Source organism: Mytilus californianus, unplaced genomic scaffold (genome assembly GCF_021869535.1).
Source record: "Mytilus californianus isolate M0D057914Y unplaced genomic scaffold, xbMytCali1.0.p SCAF_4, whole genome shotgun sequence".
NCBI classification, from domain to species: domain Eukaryota; kingdom Metazoa; phylum Mollusca; class Bivalvia; order Mytilida; family Mytilidae; genus Mytilus; species Mytilus californianus.
The window spans coordinates 97,935,909-97,954,208 of NW_026262690.1; the positions used below are offsets into that span (position 1 = coordinate 97,935,909).

Below are 18,300 nucleotides of genomic sequence, written 5' to 3' on the forward strand. Positions count from 1 at the left end.
AATTTGACAAAAAATAATTTGTGAATTTTTTTTTGGAAATTGCGGTTTTTTTTAATATCTATACCAGAGATGTATTATATGTGTCTGTCTATCTCTAGTGATGAAACCCTTAAAGGAGACGTGACACGATTTTTTTTATTTTATTTTTTTTTATTAAATTAATAAATATTAGTCTTAAAACATGTTTTGTACAATTTTGCTGGTCAAAACCTGATCAATCGGCATTTTTTAGGTCAAAGAATCCAGCCCTTGTCATAATGAATGATTTTTAATTAGATAACGATCACGTGATCGTGCTTACGTCAGTGGTTACAAGTTGGGGAAAATGTCTCTAACTGGACGATGTCGGTACACTATGGACGGTATTGACAGCACTTTTCCAGATTACTGACAAACTACAAAGATAATTGACCTCATCAATTTGAGCAATTGTGTGTGGAAAATAACCAAGTAAAGGATATTAATTATTCATGCGAAAAGTCCAACAACGACGATTTTTCAGACAATACCGATCGGATTGTTGCCATACATTTGGGTTTGTCTGATGAATAAATTTAATAAACCACTTTCCTCATCTTTTTTAATTTAAATAAAACTACGTTTAATCATGATTGAAAATATAAATTTTATAATAATTGATGATCAAATTGTTCTTTTTTCTCTCTGTTACGGTAATGTTATAATTATGTGTGAAAGAAAAAAGAAAAAAACGATAGTAAAAGTCAAATAAGGCGTTCGCAAAGAGTACGTTTTTTTTTGGTTACGTAGGTACATGTATAAACTATCACTATAAGTTATGCTTATAATATTTTTGGTTGGAAACCATACATCACGCCAAGGATTTCCGACAAATCCTTTATCACACTTTTTCTGCATTAGGCTATTCATGATATACAATTAACAATTTTATTACTTCCCCCTTTTATGTAAACAGGTCCATAAATCGTTGCATTAAAATCGCATTTAAATACATATTTTACCAAATATTTGACACTTAGATATTGCTATCGATGTATTTTTGGGGAAAGCTAAGTATAAATAAACATTTTGAAACACAAATTGAAAATCGTGTCATGTCTCCTTTAAATAAGAATAAGAATAAGAATTTTATTCGTTTAAAATCCAAACAATAGGATTGTTACTAAAGAATAACATATAAATAACAAAATGACTTCTGTGCTCAGTGATATCGAGATGAAAATCTATTAATCTGTAATTCATAGTCGACAGAAATGAGGAATGCCATACATTCTGTCCACACCGCATTATAACAATTAACAGGATAGAGTTGTCCAGTTTGTCAAATGTCCACTAATTCTTCTAATCTTTCACTAAATTCCGGCTCGGGTTCGGGATTGGAGTACAAGTTTTATCTAACACTATCATGTTGAATTTCGGAAAGCGGAAAAACATGTCGTCTTTGAAAGACATAGTGGTTTTGTATCAAACATTGAAACGTGAATGGGACAAAAAACCACAAAATTTGGATAGATGCGGAGAGTTGCTGATCAAGTTAAAGGTGTTGTAAATTGACAAACAGATCAACATGGATCAAATGATTTCCATTTTTATTGTTTTTGTATTTTCAAAATTGTACAGTCATAACAGCCCCCCTCTTAATATTGACCATTCGCGATTTTTGGTTGATATTTTCCTCGACTCCGTGTTACAGTAATCACAAGTCCAAATAAGTACAAGCCTGCGGTAATCATGATCAGTAAGGCAGACGAGACATGTCAGCATTTGTTCTCTTATTTCATGAATGATGAAAGAGCACTTTTAAATGTAACTGTCCATAAAATTTATCTGCAGTAGCCTGAGTAGGGCAGATGCAACATTTTTCGTAAAATCTTTGATAGTTGATAATATTTGTATCTTCTTGTTATAAATTTTGTGGAGCAGGGGTTTTCTCCCAGATTCCTGTTTACACAAACCAATTCGCCCAAAAACTGAAAAAGTGAGTCATTTTGCATCCAGTTTTAAAGGAGACATGACACGATTTTTTTTTTTTTTTTTTTTTTCATTAAATTAATAAATATTAGTCTTAAAACATGTTTTGTACAATTTTGCTGGTCAAAACCTGATAAATCAGCATTTTTCTGGTCAAAGAATCAAGCGCTTGTCATTAAGAATGATTTTTAATTAGATAACGATCACGTGATCGTGCTGACGTCAGTGGTTACAAGCTGGGAAAATGTCTCTTAACTAGATGATGTCAATACACTATGGACGGTATTGACAGCACTTTTCCAGATTACTGACAAACTATAAAGACATTGTGTGTGAAAAATAACCAAGAAAAGGATATTAATTCTAAATGCGAAGAGTCCAAAAAACAACGATTTTTCAGACAATACCGATCGGATTGTTACAATACATATTAGGTTTGTCTGATGAATAAATTTAATAGACCGCTTTCTGCATTTTTTCATTTAAAATAAAACTACTTTTTATTCATGATTGAAAATATAAATTTCTAATTATTGATGATCAAATTGTTCTTTTTTTTTCTCTTGGTTACGGTAATGTTATAATTATGTGTGCGCCAGAAGCAGAAAAAAAAAAAAGATAGTAAAAGTCAAATTAGGCGTTCGCAAAGTGTCCGTTTTTATTTTTTTTATTACATAGAGACTTTTAATAAGTATACATTATCACCAAAAGTTATGCTTATAATTTTTTTGGTTGGAAACCATACATCCCACAAAGGATTTGTATAGTGAAAAATCCTTTATCACACTATTTCTGCATTAGGATATTCAATTAACAATTTTATTACTTTCCCCCTTTTATGTAAACAATTTGATTCAATATTTTATTTACGTCTCACGGTGCACCTAATGTATAAAATTACACAATACAAAACATTTATTGGAGGCTGTTGTTTTAGTGATTAAATGTTGACACCTATAGCATACTTGACCAGGTGAAAGGTAAGAAGGCACTTGTAGTGTGATTTAGTCACGTGTTATGTTATTTACCTTTAAAAATCATACATTTCAAAATTTATTTTGTTATAAATAAGTTAGTTTTCTCGTTAAAATTGTTTCACATTTTCACGTTGAGAACTTTTATAGCCGAATATACGGTATGGGGTTTTCTCATTATTGGAGGCCGTACGGTAAACGACACTTTCTTCATTTATTATAAAGTTTCCATTTTAAAATGAAATGTTTTTCATCATCTGAATCTTTACCAACATGACCAACTAAATAGTTGTCAATAATTATATGCGATGTTCAATATAATAAAATTGAGAATGGAAATAGGGAATGTGTCAGAAAAAGAATGTAAAAGACATAATTCACATTCTCGTATCATTTCCTTGTTTGCTTTTTATGCTTTATGTCTAACAATTTCTTATGAAGTTATAGACTTGCAAGCATACAAGAATACTACTTTTCCATCTCAAGAAGTCAATTAAAAAATGCATCCGTTATAAACCTTTTTATATCTGCATATTCTTAAAAGCAATAAAACTAAGATCTATATACATGCTGTCTGTTAGTTATCAACACGGGTTAGGGTATTTAACTGGTGGTACATAGTGTATTGTATGGTCGTACTACAGGTATTCATTAAACATATGTGATCAGGTAGTTGTACCTGTTTTCTGTACACAGCAATAATATATTCCAATTTCACCTGTGCCCTCGGCAAAACCAACATTCAGGATGTACACAAAGAGCTTTTGAAGTAATATTGCGTAATCAATATATGTCTTTATCAATCCCCCATGTGGAGTGACACTTGAAGTTTGCAACTTCAAATGAGACCCGAAATTGCGAAACTCAATCATCTGTACCGTACACCTGTGACCTATGATGAACTCATGGCATGGCACCCGAGACCCCAACTCTGGAATCCTAATGAAAGTGAAAAAAGAAGTGTAGTTTGGGCTTGTTAAAAAGTCCCATCTTTACACCTTCTAAGTCTGCGTGTCATTCAAAAAACAGAAAATATCATGTCAATATTCTTTTTAATTATATTGTTGAATCCATCGGCATCACACATAATCATTGTTTATCACTGTCATGCATTTTGTTGGATAATAATCTAAACTAAATTTGTGCTGTACCCATATGTCAATATGAATGAATGTAACCACCGACGTAGTAGCCTCGTTCTGAGTGACTTCGGGATGGAAATATGCATATTTGACAGGTCAATAAATCGTTGCATTAAAATCTCATTAAAATACATATTTTCCTAAATAGTTGAAACTTATATTGCTATCGATGTATTTTTGGGGAAAGTTAAGTATAAATAAACATTTTGAAACACAAATTGAAAATCGTGTCATGTCTCCTTTAAATACTATAAATCTGCTTTATTCTTTAATATTAAAGTGTAGAAGGTCCAGTAACAACCTTCTACATTTTATGTTTTTATCGTAACGACCCTGCATACCCGAGGTATCCACTTTATGGAATCTACTGACAGAAGATTTACCAGGCGTTGGTTCACTTGTGTTTTAATTTTTTAATATTAAAGGTATCCAAAGGAGGGACCACATTCTGCACACAGCACACTAATTTGTCTCATATTATTGCTCTCAGTCCTGTTATGTTATTACAGTGGAATCCGTGCAGCCAGTGATATTGCGCATTACCAGATTTCTTTATATCTGCAATGAAACATAAATAGAACATTCTTGTAATTGTTTAAGTTTTCCAAAGGGACAGAAAAGATTAAATTGATAAGTTCAAGCATAAATTTATAATTGCAAACCAATGATTAACTACATTTATATTAAATCATTTTCCATAAAGATTATGACATCATCAAATAAAATTTGTTTAATTTTAAGGCAAATTTTATCAAAATGAAATTATTTTTGCTGCACATCTCTGACAGTATTTCGTATAAAATCCATCCTTTATTCAAAAGTTACTGTTTTTAAATGGCATGCGCAAAATCTCAGAACATTTGAAGAGCAGTCAAAATAGGGAGTTTCCTTAATTTTGGACACAAATAACACAAAATGATCTTAAGGTTGAAATCATACTTTAAGAAGATTCCATGAAATTAAAGAATGTTATGAATTTGTTCTCACAATATTATCAGATTATTGGTTTTATGAATTTACCAATGTGAAGCTAAAAGTCTTAGGTGCGCGGATACACCTGACTTTTCTGTAATTACAAGCAATTCGTGGTGTTAATATTACCAGGACATTTGAAATTTGCGGGAAGAGATTTTAAACATACATGTAAGCAGAAATATACAGTAGACATGGTAGATATGATAATACAATTTATACATAAAAAAAAAATTTGATAATTGTTGCAAGGTTACAGTGGAATACATGTATGTGTTCACCCCTATCAGGATTATGTACAACCCACCAACAGGACAATCCCGAACCCAACACAAAGGCCGGGCATAATCTTGCAGGCGAAATGACTATTTAAGATGCCAAAAAAATTTGAAAATTGCTAAAACTCGCTGACAGACTGACTTCATAGCATAGTCAAAGACACTGTATTATAATCCTTATAAGGGAGACAACTTGTGATTTACAAGTTGCAAGGTAAATAATAATGGTGACTGACAAGGAAAAATTGAGATTTTTGAAACTACCAAGGACTAATACTGTTAATGATTAAATGAAATAAATACATGTACGATGACTCATGACTCTGAACATCCTTGGATTTAACATTCAAAACAATTTAAATGGGAAACGGAGTGGACAATGTGTTATCACTTTACAATGATTTCTTTTTTGAGGATGTTGCGTAATTTCTCAGCTGATTTGTTTTATTTTTTATTCATAACGAGCCAACCAGTTGTACTATTTGGTATTTGTTAAAACAGTCTAAATAATGCAATTAATCACTTGTTTTCTTTATTCAAATAAACAGTCTTACACATTAATTGCCAATCTGTCTCAAAATTTGCAGGTTAAGCAAAGGACTAGACCGATTGTGAACTGCTATTTTACAATCCAAGATGGTTGTATACAGTTAATCTACCTTAAAACAAGCATATAACTTCTTTCTTAAAATAAAGAAGTATACTTTTTGAGGTTTTGAATGCCTTAAATGCATACAAATTTTCATTGCTGCTCTCTGATAAATCAATATTTTTTTAATTCCTCCAATTAAAACAACAGTTTTTGGGTAAAGATTGCATGATCAAAACCATATGTGGTACTGACTTGATATCTATATCTTCCAAGGTTTATCACAACCTTTAATAGTTCAAACAAAATAATGCAGTGAAGTGATGATGATCATTATATATATCATTTCTAGTCAATGTCATGCAATTTATTGATGAAATATGTATGTTATACTTTGATAAATAAGTAACAATATGATGTGTATTTGAATTACCATACTTGTCAAGAAAACATTTTTTATTAAGAATTACATAATTAATGCATGCATGGTGCATGAATCTGTTATAAAAGTAGGTTCAAAGTTCTACAAATGTACAATCATGACAAAAGGAAAATAACTTCAACTTAAATTTTTAGTTTGCCTAGCAAAGTACAATTCAATGTTTTATTTAAAAATTCACAAATTTGCAAAATGAAAGCAATCTTTACCCTTCAGTTCTCACAAGCACTTTGATTCTTATTATTATCTACAATAATAACAAGGGTCTATTCCTGAGTAAAAGATAATGAAGGACTAAATCAGAGAAGAAAATCAAAAGAAACCTTATGACACCAATGAAAGGAAGAAGGAATTTTTGCCCCCATTATTTGAAATAGCTTGCATATGTCAATAAGCAAAGACTAGAAAAGGACAGGGTTCAACTAGATACAATAAGTTAATGGGCCTATCTTAACACCATCTACTCTGCTGTCTGATTCCACTCATTACTCCTAATGTAATTTCCTGAAAGCTAATTAACCCTTTAGCCCCCAATCCCGCCTGTAGGCGTGATGGCGACAACCATTCTTTGATGGCCCGTATGACCCTCCATACCTTTTTTGAACTGCACCAGCTGAACTGTCATGATAGCAGGGACTTCAACCAAGCAGTTCATGGTCCATAAACTCTTCTCAGATGTCTGTTCATGAAAATATGGCACTTTGAAAGCTGTTTAAGAGTTCAAAATCGGAAAAAACGTGAAAAGTAGCCAAAATCAGGTGGGGGTGGGCATCTTTTGATGGCCACTACGTAACTGGTAGTGACTGTAGGTATAAACTATTATCATAAATGCATGCATAGGTGGTACAGGAACACAACGAGGTATAATATGGCCAATAGGAATCTAGTCTGTAAAATCTAGGTCACCGTTTTGTCAAAAATCCGTAAAAACGGACATTTAGGCAGACCTGACTTGACAATAATAATTCCCCAGCAAGACACTTAAGTCCAATATACTCCCAGTTAGCATGAATGGACTGCTGTAACTATAGGGTAATACTTGAATGACAAAGAAACAGTCTGGTCAATGTTCACCTCTCAAGGTCATTTTAAAATCGGAAATAGACGGAAAATTAACATTTTTCAGTGGGGGTGGGTTCAAACCCACGAGAAAATATTCCACCTCCCAACCCACCCCCCACCCATGCCATCCACCCCCAAATCTCAATACATAATTTAATAGATGAGCATCAGTTACAGCATCAAGAGTCTGCTTATTTGCATATAATTTGCATATGATTGCAAATTTTCGAAAATGCCTGATTTTCCAGAAATCTCTTGGGGGCGAATGAGTTAACAGTGCATGTAACAACCTCTAAATCCCCAGCCCACTCTTGAAAGCCTTAAGAGATATCAACAGACAAAAACTTACAAGGTTTTTGACTAGGATAAACTTGCACATGTGGTGGAATTCAGTAAGCTTGTGTCTTGCCTGTGATGGATGTTTTAGAATGCAAAGCATAGGGATGCTTATACTGGTGGTGACAACATGAACTTTTTATACGACCGCAAAAAATTCTGCAGTCGTATATTGGTACCAGGTCGTTGTCGTCATCGTCGTCCGAAGACATTTGGTTTCCGGACAATAACTTTAGTAAATGTAAATAGAAATCAATGAAATTTAAACACAAGGATTAAGACCACAAATAAGCATTTTTCTAGTTTCCAGACAATAACTTGTGGAACGGTGTATGGATCTCTCTGAAATTATACCACAAAGGGATGGTTAGGATTGGCTTTGGGGGGGGGGGGGGGAGGGATGGATGGCTCAAACCGTTTAGGAATAAGGGGCAAAAAAGGGGAAAAAACAAGGGTTCCCTGGTTAATAGAAAATTAAAAAAAAGTACAATGTTATGTTTGGATTACCTCCCTTACACTGCTTTTAAATTATGTATAAAGAAATGTTGTATTGTCTTGAGGTGATTAGCTGTCAATTTATTTTTAGAAGTTACTATTTAAAAATGCTGATTAAGGAATATTAATTTTAGCCATGATTATGTATGTCATTTCTATTTTAAGACTTTTATGATGTATTTAAATAGGTGAATTGAGATTATAACCATATCTTGAGGGAAAGAATTTTTTTTTTTGGAAAAAGGGGGGGGGGAGGTGAAAAAGAAATTGTGAGGGGGGGGACATTTTTTTCTCATTAAAGATTTCAGAAATTAAAAAGAAAATTTCTTCAAATATTTTTTTTTTTGGGGGGGGGGTCAATTTGCAACAGTATAGTGTATTGCACAAAAGCAAAAAAAAAGGGGGGGGTAATTTTTTTGGGGGGGGGGGGGGGTCAATTCACAACAGCATAGTGTATTGCACAAAAGCAAAAAATTGAATATAAATTCAAATCATATAACCAGTTCTAGTTCTTTGACTACAGTTTTTCTGTGTCAGAAACCTATTATGTGTCAAATATTTAATTACAATCCAAATTCAGACCTGTATCAAGCACGAATATTGTGTCCATTTTTGCCCCAACTGTTCAGGGTTGGACCTCTGCGGTCAAACACAAGTCAACACAAATAGTTCAGTACAATAACTTTAATCTTCAAATACCTTAGTTTGTATGTCTATAATTAGTACTTCACAGTGAAACTATGTAAAGTATGTATTTCAGAGGGTCATTTTATGATCTTCTTTTCATGATTGGAGAAATGGCAAATTGTTCTCACAACAAAACAAAGAATTACAAATTTAAAGAAAATTTAAGACTCAATACAGCAATGTGTTAATGGAGCAGAGAAAAATATAAAAATATGTTGAATAGTGGATTTCTGTATGTTTAACATACAGTAGCAACTATTTCATGCATATTCAGGACAAGAACAAACTAGAGGAATGTAATGGAAGATATCACAGAGTGTCCCACTGCATGTAAGTTTTTTACAAGTGAATTGTTATGTATTTTTTGAAGTAATCAGGGTTATTCTTTTTCAGCATAGATATATAGGCTTTTCACTATCATGACTATATATGCCTTAATTTAGAAAATGTCTGTCACAAATAGATATTATATGGTTGGAAGTTTCTGTCTTGCATAAAATGTATGTCTGTTGTCTATGACCTTATTGAAATTTAATTGTACTCAATGAGGATGACTGTTTCATATTAAGTTAATGAAGCTACATGTACAAGTATGTATGTAGAAAAAACATTCATGTAATTTTGGGCAAGGCAAACTTTGTCACCATCATTGTATCTGTTTAAAAAATGTACAGTATTCAAAGACTATGTGAAATTCAAAAATAAAATTTTGAAAAACAGAAAAATCTCTCTTAAATGTCAGTTACTTTGTAGTATAATATCTTTCAATAGAATATTTTTATTTACAGATTGCCTTGACTGGTGTTACATTTTTACCAACAGATGATACAGCTCCTACTAAGCAAGAACTTCTTGTTGCACGTAAGTTATTACATAATTATTACTCCATTCATTTCTCAGCGTACTGTGTTTACTTTGTATTCTCATTTCCAAAGGATATAAGAACTATGTCTAACTACCTAGATTATGTTATCAGTAGCAAGGGTACTTTATATTTGACTTGCCTGCCTCCAAAGATGCAGAATGCAAGATGGTATTGATTCTGTTTGCCCATGATTCTTTTGCCCTATAGCTAGTTTTTGATAAAAAATGAACTATATTCACTTCTGTACATGTACTATGAACAACAAATTTATTCACTTCTGTACTCGTACTATGAACAACAAATTTATTTTGTAAAAAATGTTTCTGTACTAACAACAAAATTATATTTAATTTACCCGGTACGTTACTTTATTTAACGCCATTTTGTCCTAGGTTGAAATTGTCTTTTTGACATTGAAACATCTTTGTTATTTATATTGTGTCATAGATCAAACTTATTCATTCAGTGTATATATACTTGTTTTTGTGTATTGTCCTTTTGATCGAGGTAAGCCATTTCAATTGATATTTTATTGTGTGTCTTTTTATGTTGTAATGTTATACCACTGTTTCAGGTTAGGGTGAAGGTTTGTGCCTGTTAAAACGTTTAAACCTACTGCATTTTTATGCACTTGTCTTAAGTCAGGAGCCTGTTGTTCAGTGGTTGTCAATTGTTGGTGTGGTTCATAAGTGTTTCTCAAAGTTGTCGGGGCCATATAGTTTCACCCTTGTCCGTCATTTCGTCATTCCATCATTACGTCATTTCGCAACAAACCATATACAGACTTTTTTTCTGAACGCCTTCAGACATTGGGCTGATTTTTGGTATGTGAGTTAACCATGATGAGTCACAGATCAAGTTTAAGTTTCGTTCCGCTCTGCTAATTTTTGCCGAAATTACAGGCTTTGGACTTTGATAAATTGTTGAAAATCACAGTTATACAGACTTTTTTTCTAAACACCTTCAGATATTGGGCTGATTTTTGGTTTGTGAGTTAACCATGATGAGTAACAGATCAAGTTTAAGATTCGTTACACTCTGCTAATTTTTGCCGAAATTACGGACTTTGGAGTTTGATAAATTGTTGAAAATCACAGTTATACAGACTTTTTTTTCTATACACCTTCAGATTTTGCGCTGATTTTTGATATGTGAGTCTACCATGATGAGTTACAGATCAAGTTTATGTTTTGTTTCGATATGCTGATTTTCATGTCGTTTCAACACATCTTCAGTACATCCACTTCCTGTTTGCTGATAGTTTGAAATTTAACTACTCATTGATCAAGGAAATTTGTCATCAAACTAGTATTGGTCTTGAGACCTGGATACTATCCATGCATGTTTGTGTCCACATGTGTTGTTGAAATTGCAGATTTAAAACTTTTTGAGACGGGGCCATTCGTGTCGTTCTGACACATCTAGTTTTTATATGGATTAGACTGTTGGTTTTCCTGTTTGAATTGTTTGACACTAGTCTTTTTGGGGCCCTTTATAGCTTGCTGGATATGCCAAGACTCCATGTTGAATGCCGTACTTTGACCTTTAATTGTTTACATTTTACACATTATGACTTGGATGGTAGTTGTCTCATTGGCACTCAAACCACATCTTCTTATTTATATATATATATATATACGACTCGTCTAAACATCAGCCCAACAATGTTAGATCTGTAAATTTGCTTTCGCAAATTTTTTGTTCTTCCCTCGCCGGGATTCGAACTCATGCTACTGAGATATCGTGACACCAAATCGCCAGGACTGTATCCAACGTGCTAGACCACTTGACCACCTAGGCTTAGTGAAGATCATTTTTAGCTCACCTGGCCCGAAGGGCCAAGTGAGCTTTTCTCATCACTTGGCGTCCGTCGTCCGTCGTCGTCGTTGTCGTCGTTAGCTTTTTACAAAAATCTTCTCCTCTGAAACCACTGGGCCAAATTTAACCAAACTTGGCCACAATCATCATTAGGGTATCTAGTTTAAAAAATGTGTTGGATGACCCCGCCAACCAACCAAGATGGCTGCCACGGCTAAAAATAGAACATAGGGGTAAAATGTAGAATTTGGCTTATATCTCTGAAACCAAAGCATTTAGAGTAAATCTGACATAGGGTAAAACTGATTATCAGGTCAAGATCTATCTGCCCTGAAATTTTCAGACAAATCTGACAACCTGTTGTTGGGTTGCTGCCCCTGAATTGGTAATTTTAAGGAAATTTTGCAGTTTTTATACGTCCGCAAAAAATTTTTGCGGTAGTTTATTGGTATGACGTTGTCGTCGTCGTCCGGCTTCCTCGTCGTCCGAAGACACATTGGTTTTCACACTCTAACTTTAGTTTAAGTAAATGGATCTCTTTGAAATTTTACCATAAGGTTAAATACCACAAAAGGAAGGTTGGGATTGATTTTGGGGGTTATGGTACCAACAGTTAAGGAATTAGGGGCCAAAAATAAGCATTTTCTAGTTTCCAGACAATAACTGTGGAACGGTGTATGGATCTCTCTGAAATTATACCATACCACAAAGGGATGGTTAGGATTTGCTTTGGGGGGTTATGGCTCAAACCGTTTAGGAATTAGGGGCAAAAAAGGGGGAAAAACAAGGTTCTCCTGGTTAATGGACAAATACATTAGTACAAAACATAATTTAAAGCAGTGTAAGGGAGATAAATCAAATACATCATTGAAATTATCTCCCTTACGCTGCTTTTAAATTATATATAAAGTAATGGTTAATGAACAATTAAGATAATTTAAAACAGTGTAAGGGAGGTAATCCAAATACAACGTTTTGGTTACTTCCCTTACACTGCTTTTAAATTATGTTTAAAGAAATGCATATTTATAAAGGAAGACCAGTAAAAATATCTGCAAATGTTGCATCTTTTTTTTTTACAAAAAAATCCATATGAAAGATTTGACACTATATTTTAAATTCTATAATAAAATAGATTAAGTTAGCACTATGGTAAACTTAAATGGGTAATTATGGTTGCAAACTCCATTGGAAATTTGAATTGAGATTATGACCATATCTTGAGGGAAAGAATTTTTTTGGGGAAAAAAGGGGGGGTAAAAAGAAATTGTGGGGGGTCAATTTTTTCCAATTTCAGATTTCAGAAATTAAAAAGAATTATTCCTCAAATATTATTTTTTTTTCAAATTTCAAATATTGAAAAATTTCAAGAAGTAATCTTTAATTGCACAGTATGGCGCATTAGATTTGTAAAATCTTTGACCACATTTATTTATTTGTTATGCCGAATCTAACCGTGTATTTAGATTTTTATACGGCCGCAAAAAAATTTTGTGGTCGTATATTGGTATGACGTTGGCGTCGTCGTCGTCGTCGTCGTCGTCCGGCGTCGTCGTCGTCGTCGTCCGGCGTCGTCGTCCGAATACATATTGGTTTTCGCACTCTAACTTTAGTTTAAGTGAATGGATCTTTTTGAAATTTGACCATAAGGTTAAATACCACAAAAGGAAGGTTGGGATTGATTTTGGGGGTTATGGTACCAACAGTTAAGGAATTAGGGGCCAAAAAGGGGCCAAAAATTAGCATTTTCTAGTTTCCAGACAATAACTGTGGAACGGTGTATGGATCTCTCTGAAATTATACTACAAGTTTCCATACCACAAAGGGATGGTTAGGATTTGCTTTGGGGGGTTATGGCTCAAACCGTTTAGGAATTAGGGGCAAAAAAGGGGGAAAAACAAGGTTGTCCTGGTTAATGGACAAATACTTTAGTACAAAACATAATTTAAAGCAGTGTAAGGGAGATAAATCAAATGCATCATTGAAATTATCTCCCTTACACTGCTTTTAAATTATGTATAAAGTAATGGTTAATGAACAATAAAGATAATCTAAAACAGTGTAAGGGAGGTAATCCAAATTAAAAGTTTTGGTTACTTCCCTTACACTGCTTTTAAATTATGTTTAAAGAAATGCATATTTATAAAGGAAGACCAGTAAAAATATCTGCAAATGTTTTCATCTTTTTTTTTACAAAAAAATCCATATGAAAGATTTGACACTATATTTTTATTAATTCTATTATAAAATAGATTAAGTTAGCACTATGGTAAATTTAAATGGGTAATTATGGTTGCCAACTCCATTGGAAATTTGAATTGAGATTATGACCATATCTTGAGGGAAAGATTTTTTTTGGGGGAAAAAGGGGGGGGGGATAAAAAGAAATTGTGGGGGGCCAATTTTTTCTCATTTCAGATTTCAGAAATTAAAAAGAATTAAATTATTCTTCAAATATTTTTTTTTTTTCAAATTTCAAATATTGAAAAATTTCAAGAAGTAATCTTTAATTGCACAGTATGGCGCATTAGATTTGTAAAATCTTTGATCACATTTATTTATTTGTTATGCCGAATCTAACAGTGTATTTAGATTTTTAATTTTGGGTCCAGTTTTCAAATTGGTCTACATTAATGTCCAAAGGGTCCAAAATTAAACTTTGTTTGATTTTAGCAAAAATTGAATATATGAGGTTCTTTGATATGCTGAATCTAAACATGTATTTAGATTTTTGATTTTTGGCCCAGTTTTCAAGTTGGTCCAAATTGGGGTCCAAAATTAAACTTTGTTTGATATCAACAAAAATTGAATATATGGGGTTCTTTGATATGCTGAATCTAACCATGAATTTAAATTTTTTATTTGTGGGCCCCGCTATCAAATTGGTTCATATTGAGGTCAAAAGGGTCCAAAATTAAACTTTGTTTGATTTCATCAAAAATTGAATTATTGGGGTTCTTTGATATTCCAAATCTAACCGTGTATTTAGATTTTTAATTTTAAGTCCCGTTTTTTAAATTGGTCTACATTAAGGTCCAAAGGGTCCAAAATTAAACTTAGTTTGATTTTAGCAAAAATTGAATTCTTGGGGTTCTTTGATATGCTGAATCTAAACATGTGTTTAGATTTTTGATTATGGGCCCAGTTTTCAAGTTTGTCCAAGTTGGGGTCCAAAATTAAACTTTGTTTGATTTTAACAAAAATTGAATATATGGGGTTCTTTGATATGCTGAATCTAACCATGTATTTTGATTTTGGACATTGGACCATAATAGGTAAATTAAAAAAATTCAAGTTCTTAGACCACATTCTTTCTGTGTCAGAAACCTATGCTGTGTCAAATATTTAATAACAATCCAAATTCAGAGCTGTATCAAGCTTGAATGTTGTGTCCATACTTGCCCCAACTGTTCAGGGTTCGACCTCTGCGGTCGTATCAAGCTGCGCCCCAGCGAAGCATTTTATTAATTTTGGGTCCAGTTTTCAAATTGGTCTACATTAAGGTCCAAAGGGTCCAAAATTAAACTTTGTTTGATTTTAACAAAAATTGAATATATGGGGTTCTTTGATATGCTGAATCTAAACATGTATTTAGATTTTTGATTTTTGGCCCAGTTTTCAAGTTGGTCCAAATTGGGGTCCAAAATTAAACTTTGTTTGATTTCAACAAAAATTGAATATATGGGGTTCTTTGATATGCTGAATCTAACCATGTATTTAAATTTTTTATTTGTGGACCCCGCTATCAAATTGGTTCATATTGAGGTCAAAAGGGTCCAAAATTAAACTTTGTTTGATTTCATCAAAAATTGAATTATTGGGGTTCTTTGATATGCCAAATCTAACCGTGTATTTAGATTTTTAATTTTGGGTCCTGTTTTTTAAATTGGTCTACATTAAGGTCCAAAGGGTCCAAAATTAAACTTTGTTTGATTTTAACAAAAATTGAATTCTTAGGGTTCTTTGATATGCTGAATCTAAACATGTGTTTAGATTTTTGATTATGGGTCCAGTTTTCAAGTTGGTCCAAGTTGGGGTCCAAAATTAAACTTTGTTTGTTTTCAACAAAAATTGAATATATGGGGTTCTTTGATATGCTGAATCTAAACATGTATTTAGATTTTAGATTTTTGGCCCAGTTTTCAAGTTGGTCCAAATTGGGGTCCAAAATTAAACTTTGTTTGATTTCAACAAAAATTGAATATATGGGGTTCTTTGATATGCTGAATCTAACCATGTATTTAGATTTTTTATTTGTGGGCCCGGCTAACAAATTGGTTTATATTGAGGTCAAAAGGGTCCAAAATTAAACTTTGTTTGATTTCATCAAAAATTGAATTATTGGGATTCTTTGATATGCCAAATCAAACCGTGTTTTTAGATTTTTAATTTTGGGTCCCGTTTTTTAAATTGGTCTACATTAAGGTCCAAAGGGTCCATAATTAAACTTAGTTTGATTTTAACAAAAATTGAATTCTTGGGGTTCTTTGATATGCTGAATCTAAACATGTGTTTAGATTTTTCATTATGGGCCCAGTTTTTAAGTTGGTCCAAGTTGGGGTTCAAAATTAAACTTTGTTTGATTTCAACAAAAATTGAATATATGGGGTTCTTTGATATGCTGAATCTAACCATGTATTTATATTTTTTATTTGTGGGCCCCGCTATCAAATTGGTTCAAATTGAGGTCAAAAGGGTCCAAAATTAAACCTTGTTTGATTTCATCAAAAATTGAATTAATGGGGTTCTTTGATATTCCAAATCTAACCCTGTATTTAGATTTTTTTTATTTTGGGTTCCGTTTTTTAAATTGGTCTACATTAAGGTCCAAAGGGTCCAAAATTAAACTTTGTTTGATTTTAACAAAAATTGAATGTTTGGGGTTCTTTGATATGCTGAATCTAAACATGTGTTTAGATTTTTCATTATGGGCCCAGTTTTCAAGTTTGTCCAAATTGGGGTCCAAAATTAAACATTGTTTGATTTCAACAAAAATTGAATATATGGGGTTCTTTGATATGCTGAATCTAACCATGTATTTTGATTTTGGACATTGGACCATAATAGGTAAATTAAAAAAATTCAAGTTCTTAGACCACATTCTTTCTGTGTCAGAAACCTATGCTGTGTCAAATATTTAATCACAATCCAAATTCAGAGCTGTATCAAGCTTGAATGTTGTGTCCAAACTTGCCCCAACTGTTCAGGGTTCGACCTCTGCGGTCGTATCAAGCTGTGCCCAGCGAAGCATTTTATTGGTTATTATCTTATATATTAATAGAAATAGAGATAAACTGTAAACAGCAATAATGTTCAGCAAAGTAAGATCTACAAATAAGTTGTCATGACCAAAATTGTCAGTCGACCCCTTTAGGAGTTATTGCCCTTAATAGTCAATTTTTAACAATTTTTCGTAAATTTTTGTAATCTTTTACAAAAATCTTCTTCTTTGAAACTACTGAGACAAATTTAACCATACTTGGCCATAATCATTATTAGGGTATCTAGTTTAAAAAATTTGTCCGATGACCCCGCTTTCCAACCATCATGGCCAACTTGGTTAAAAATAGAACATAGGGGTAAAATGCAGTTTTTGGTTTATATCTCTGAAATTAAAGCATTTAGAGCAAATCTGACAGGTGACAAAAATGTTCATCAGATTTAGATTTATCTGCCCTGAAATTTTCTGACGAATCCGACAACCCGTTGTTGGGTTGCTGCCCCTGAGTTAGTAATTTTACAAAAATTTTGCAGTTTTTTGTTATTATCTTAGATATCATTATAATATCTTATATCCAATACAATTAATTATGATTTTAACCTTATTTTACATGATTTCCAAAACATCAGTAAATACAGGTGAGCGACACAGGCTCTTGAGAGCCTCTTCTTTTTAATGTGCACATATCTTTTTCTTTCATAAATAAAGTTAAAAGGCCAAACAAGTTGCTTCCTTTAAAAAAAGAAATGATACCTGAACCTGAGACATATGACAGGTCACAAAAAAATTGTTGCTGAATTGGTTTTCTTTTGATATAAAATAAATGACTGTGAATAAGGTACAAATTATGTTATAACACCTTTGATGAAAATATTTAATTGGATACATTGTTGGTTTAAAGTCATGAAACTGTATGTGTAGATTCATACAAAGTCAAAGCACTGTTGGATTTTAGTTGTAAACAGAAAAGTGTATACAGCTACCGTTGGATTTTATCTTTTAAGGGATTACTTTTTAGCTCACCTGGACCAAAGGGCCAGTGTGAGCTTTTACCATCACTTGGCGTCCATTGTCTGTCATCCGTGGTTGTTGTCCGTAAACTTTTACAAAGATCATAACCTCTGAAACTATTGGGTCAAATTTAACCAAACTTGGCCACAATCACCAATGGGTATCAAGTTTAAAAAATGTGTCTGATAACCTCGCCTGCTGACAAACATGGCTGACGTTGCTAAAAATAGAACATAGGGATAGAAGTTTTGTCTACTATCTTGAAAACTTCTTTAGAAAAAGAAAATCTGACAGGGCAAAATTGTTCAGAATGATGAGATCTGCATATATATACTGTCTATTCACATCAAAACTGTCAGATGTCTTCTTACAGGAGTTGTTGCCCTTAAATGACAAATTTTACGATTTTTTCTCTCCATTTTTATCTATTATCTCAAAAATGATAATAGATAAACAGAAAC

The 18,300-nt window shown here is 32.7% G+C and overlaps 1 protein-coding gene across 1 annotated transcript in view; it reads left to right on the forward strand.

Moving 5' to 3' along the window:
• The first annotated feature begins 1,364 nt into the window (after positions 1-1,364).
• Positions 1,365-18,300, forward strand: part of LOC127698984 (26S proteasome non-ATPase regulatory subunit 8-like) — a 135,017-nt gene continuing 118,081 nt past the window's right edge. Inside the window, exons 1-2 of the mRNA XM_052202776.1 lie at positions 1,365-1,519; positions 9,713-9,785. Of these exons, the coding sequence (XP_052058736.1) occupies positions 1,385-1,519; positions 9,713-9,785 (208 nt within the window). The 5' untranslated portion in view covers positions 1,365-1,384. The remainder of the gene's footprint in view (positions 1,520-9,712; positions 9,786-18,300) is intronic.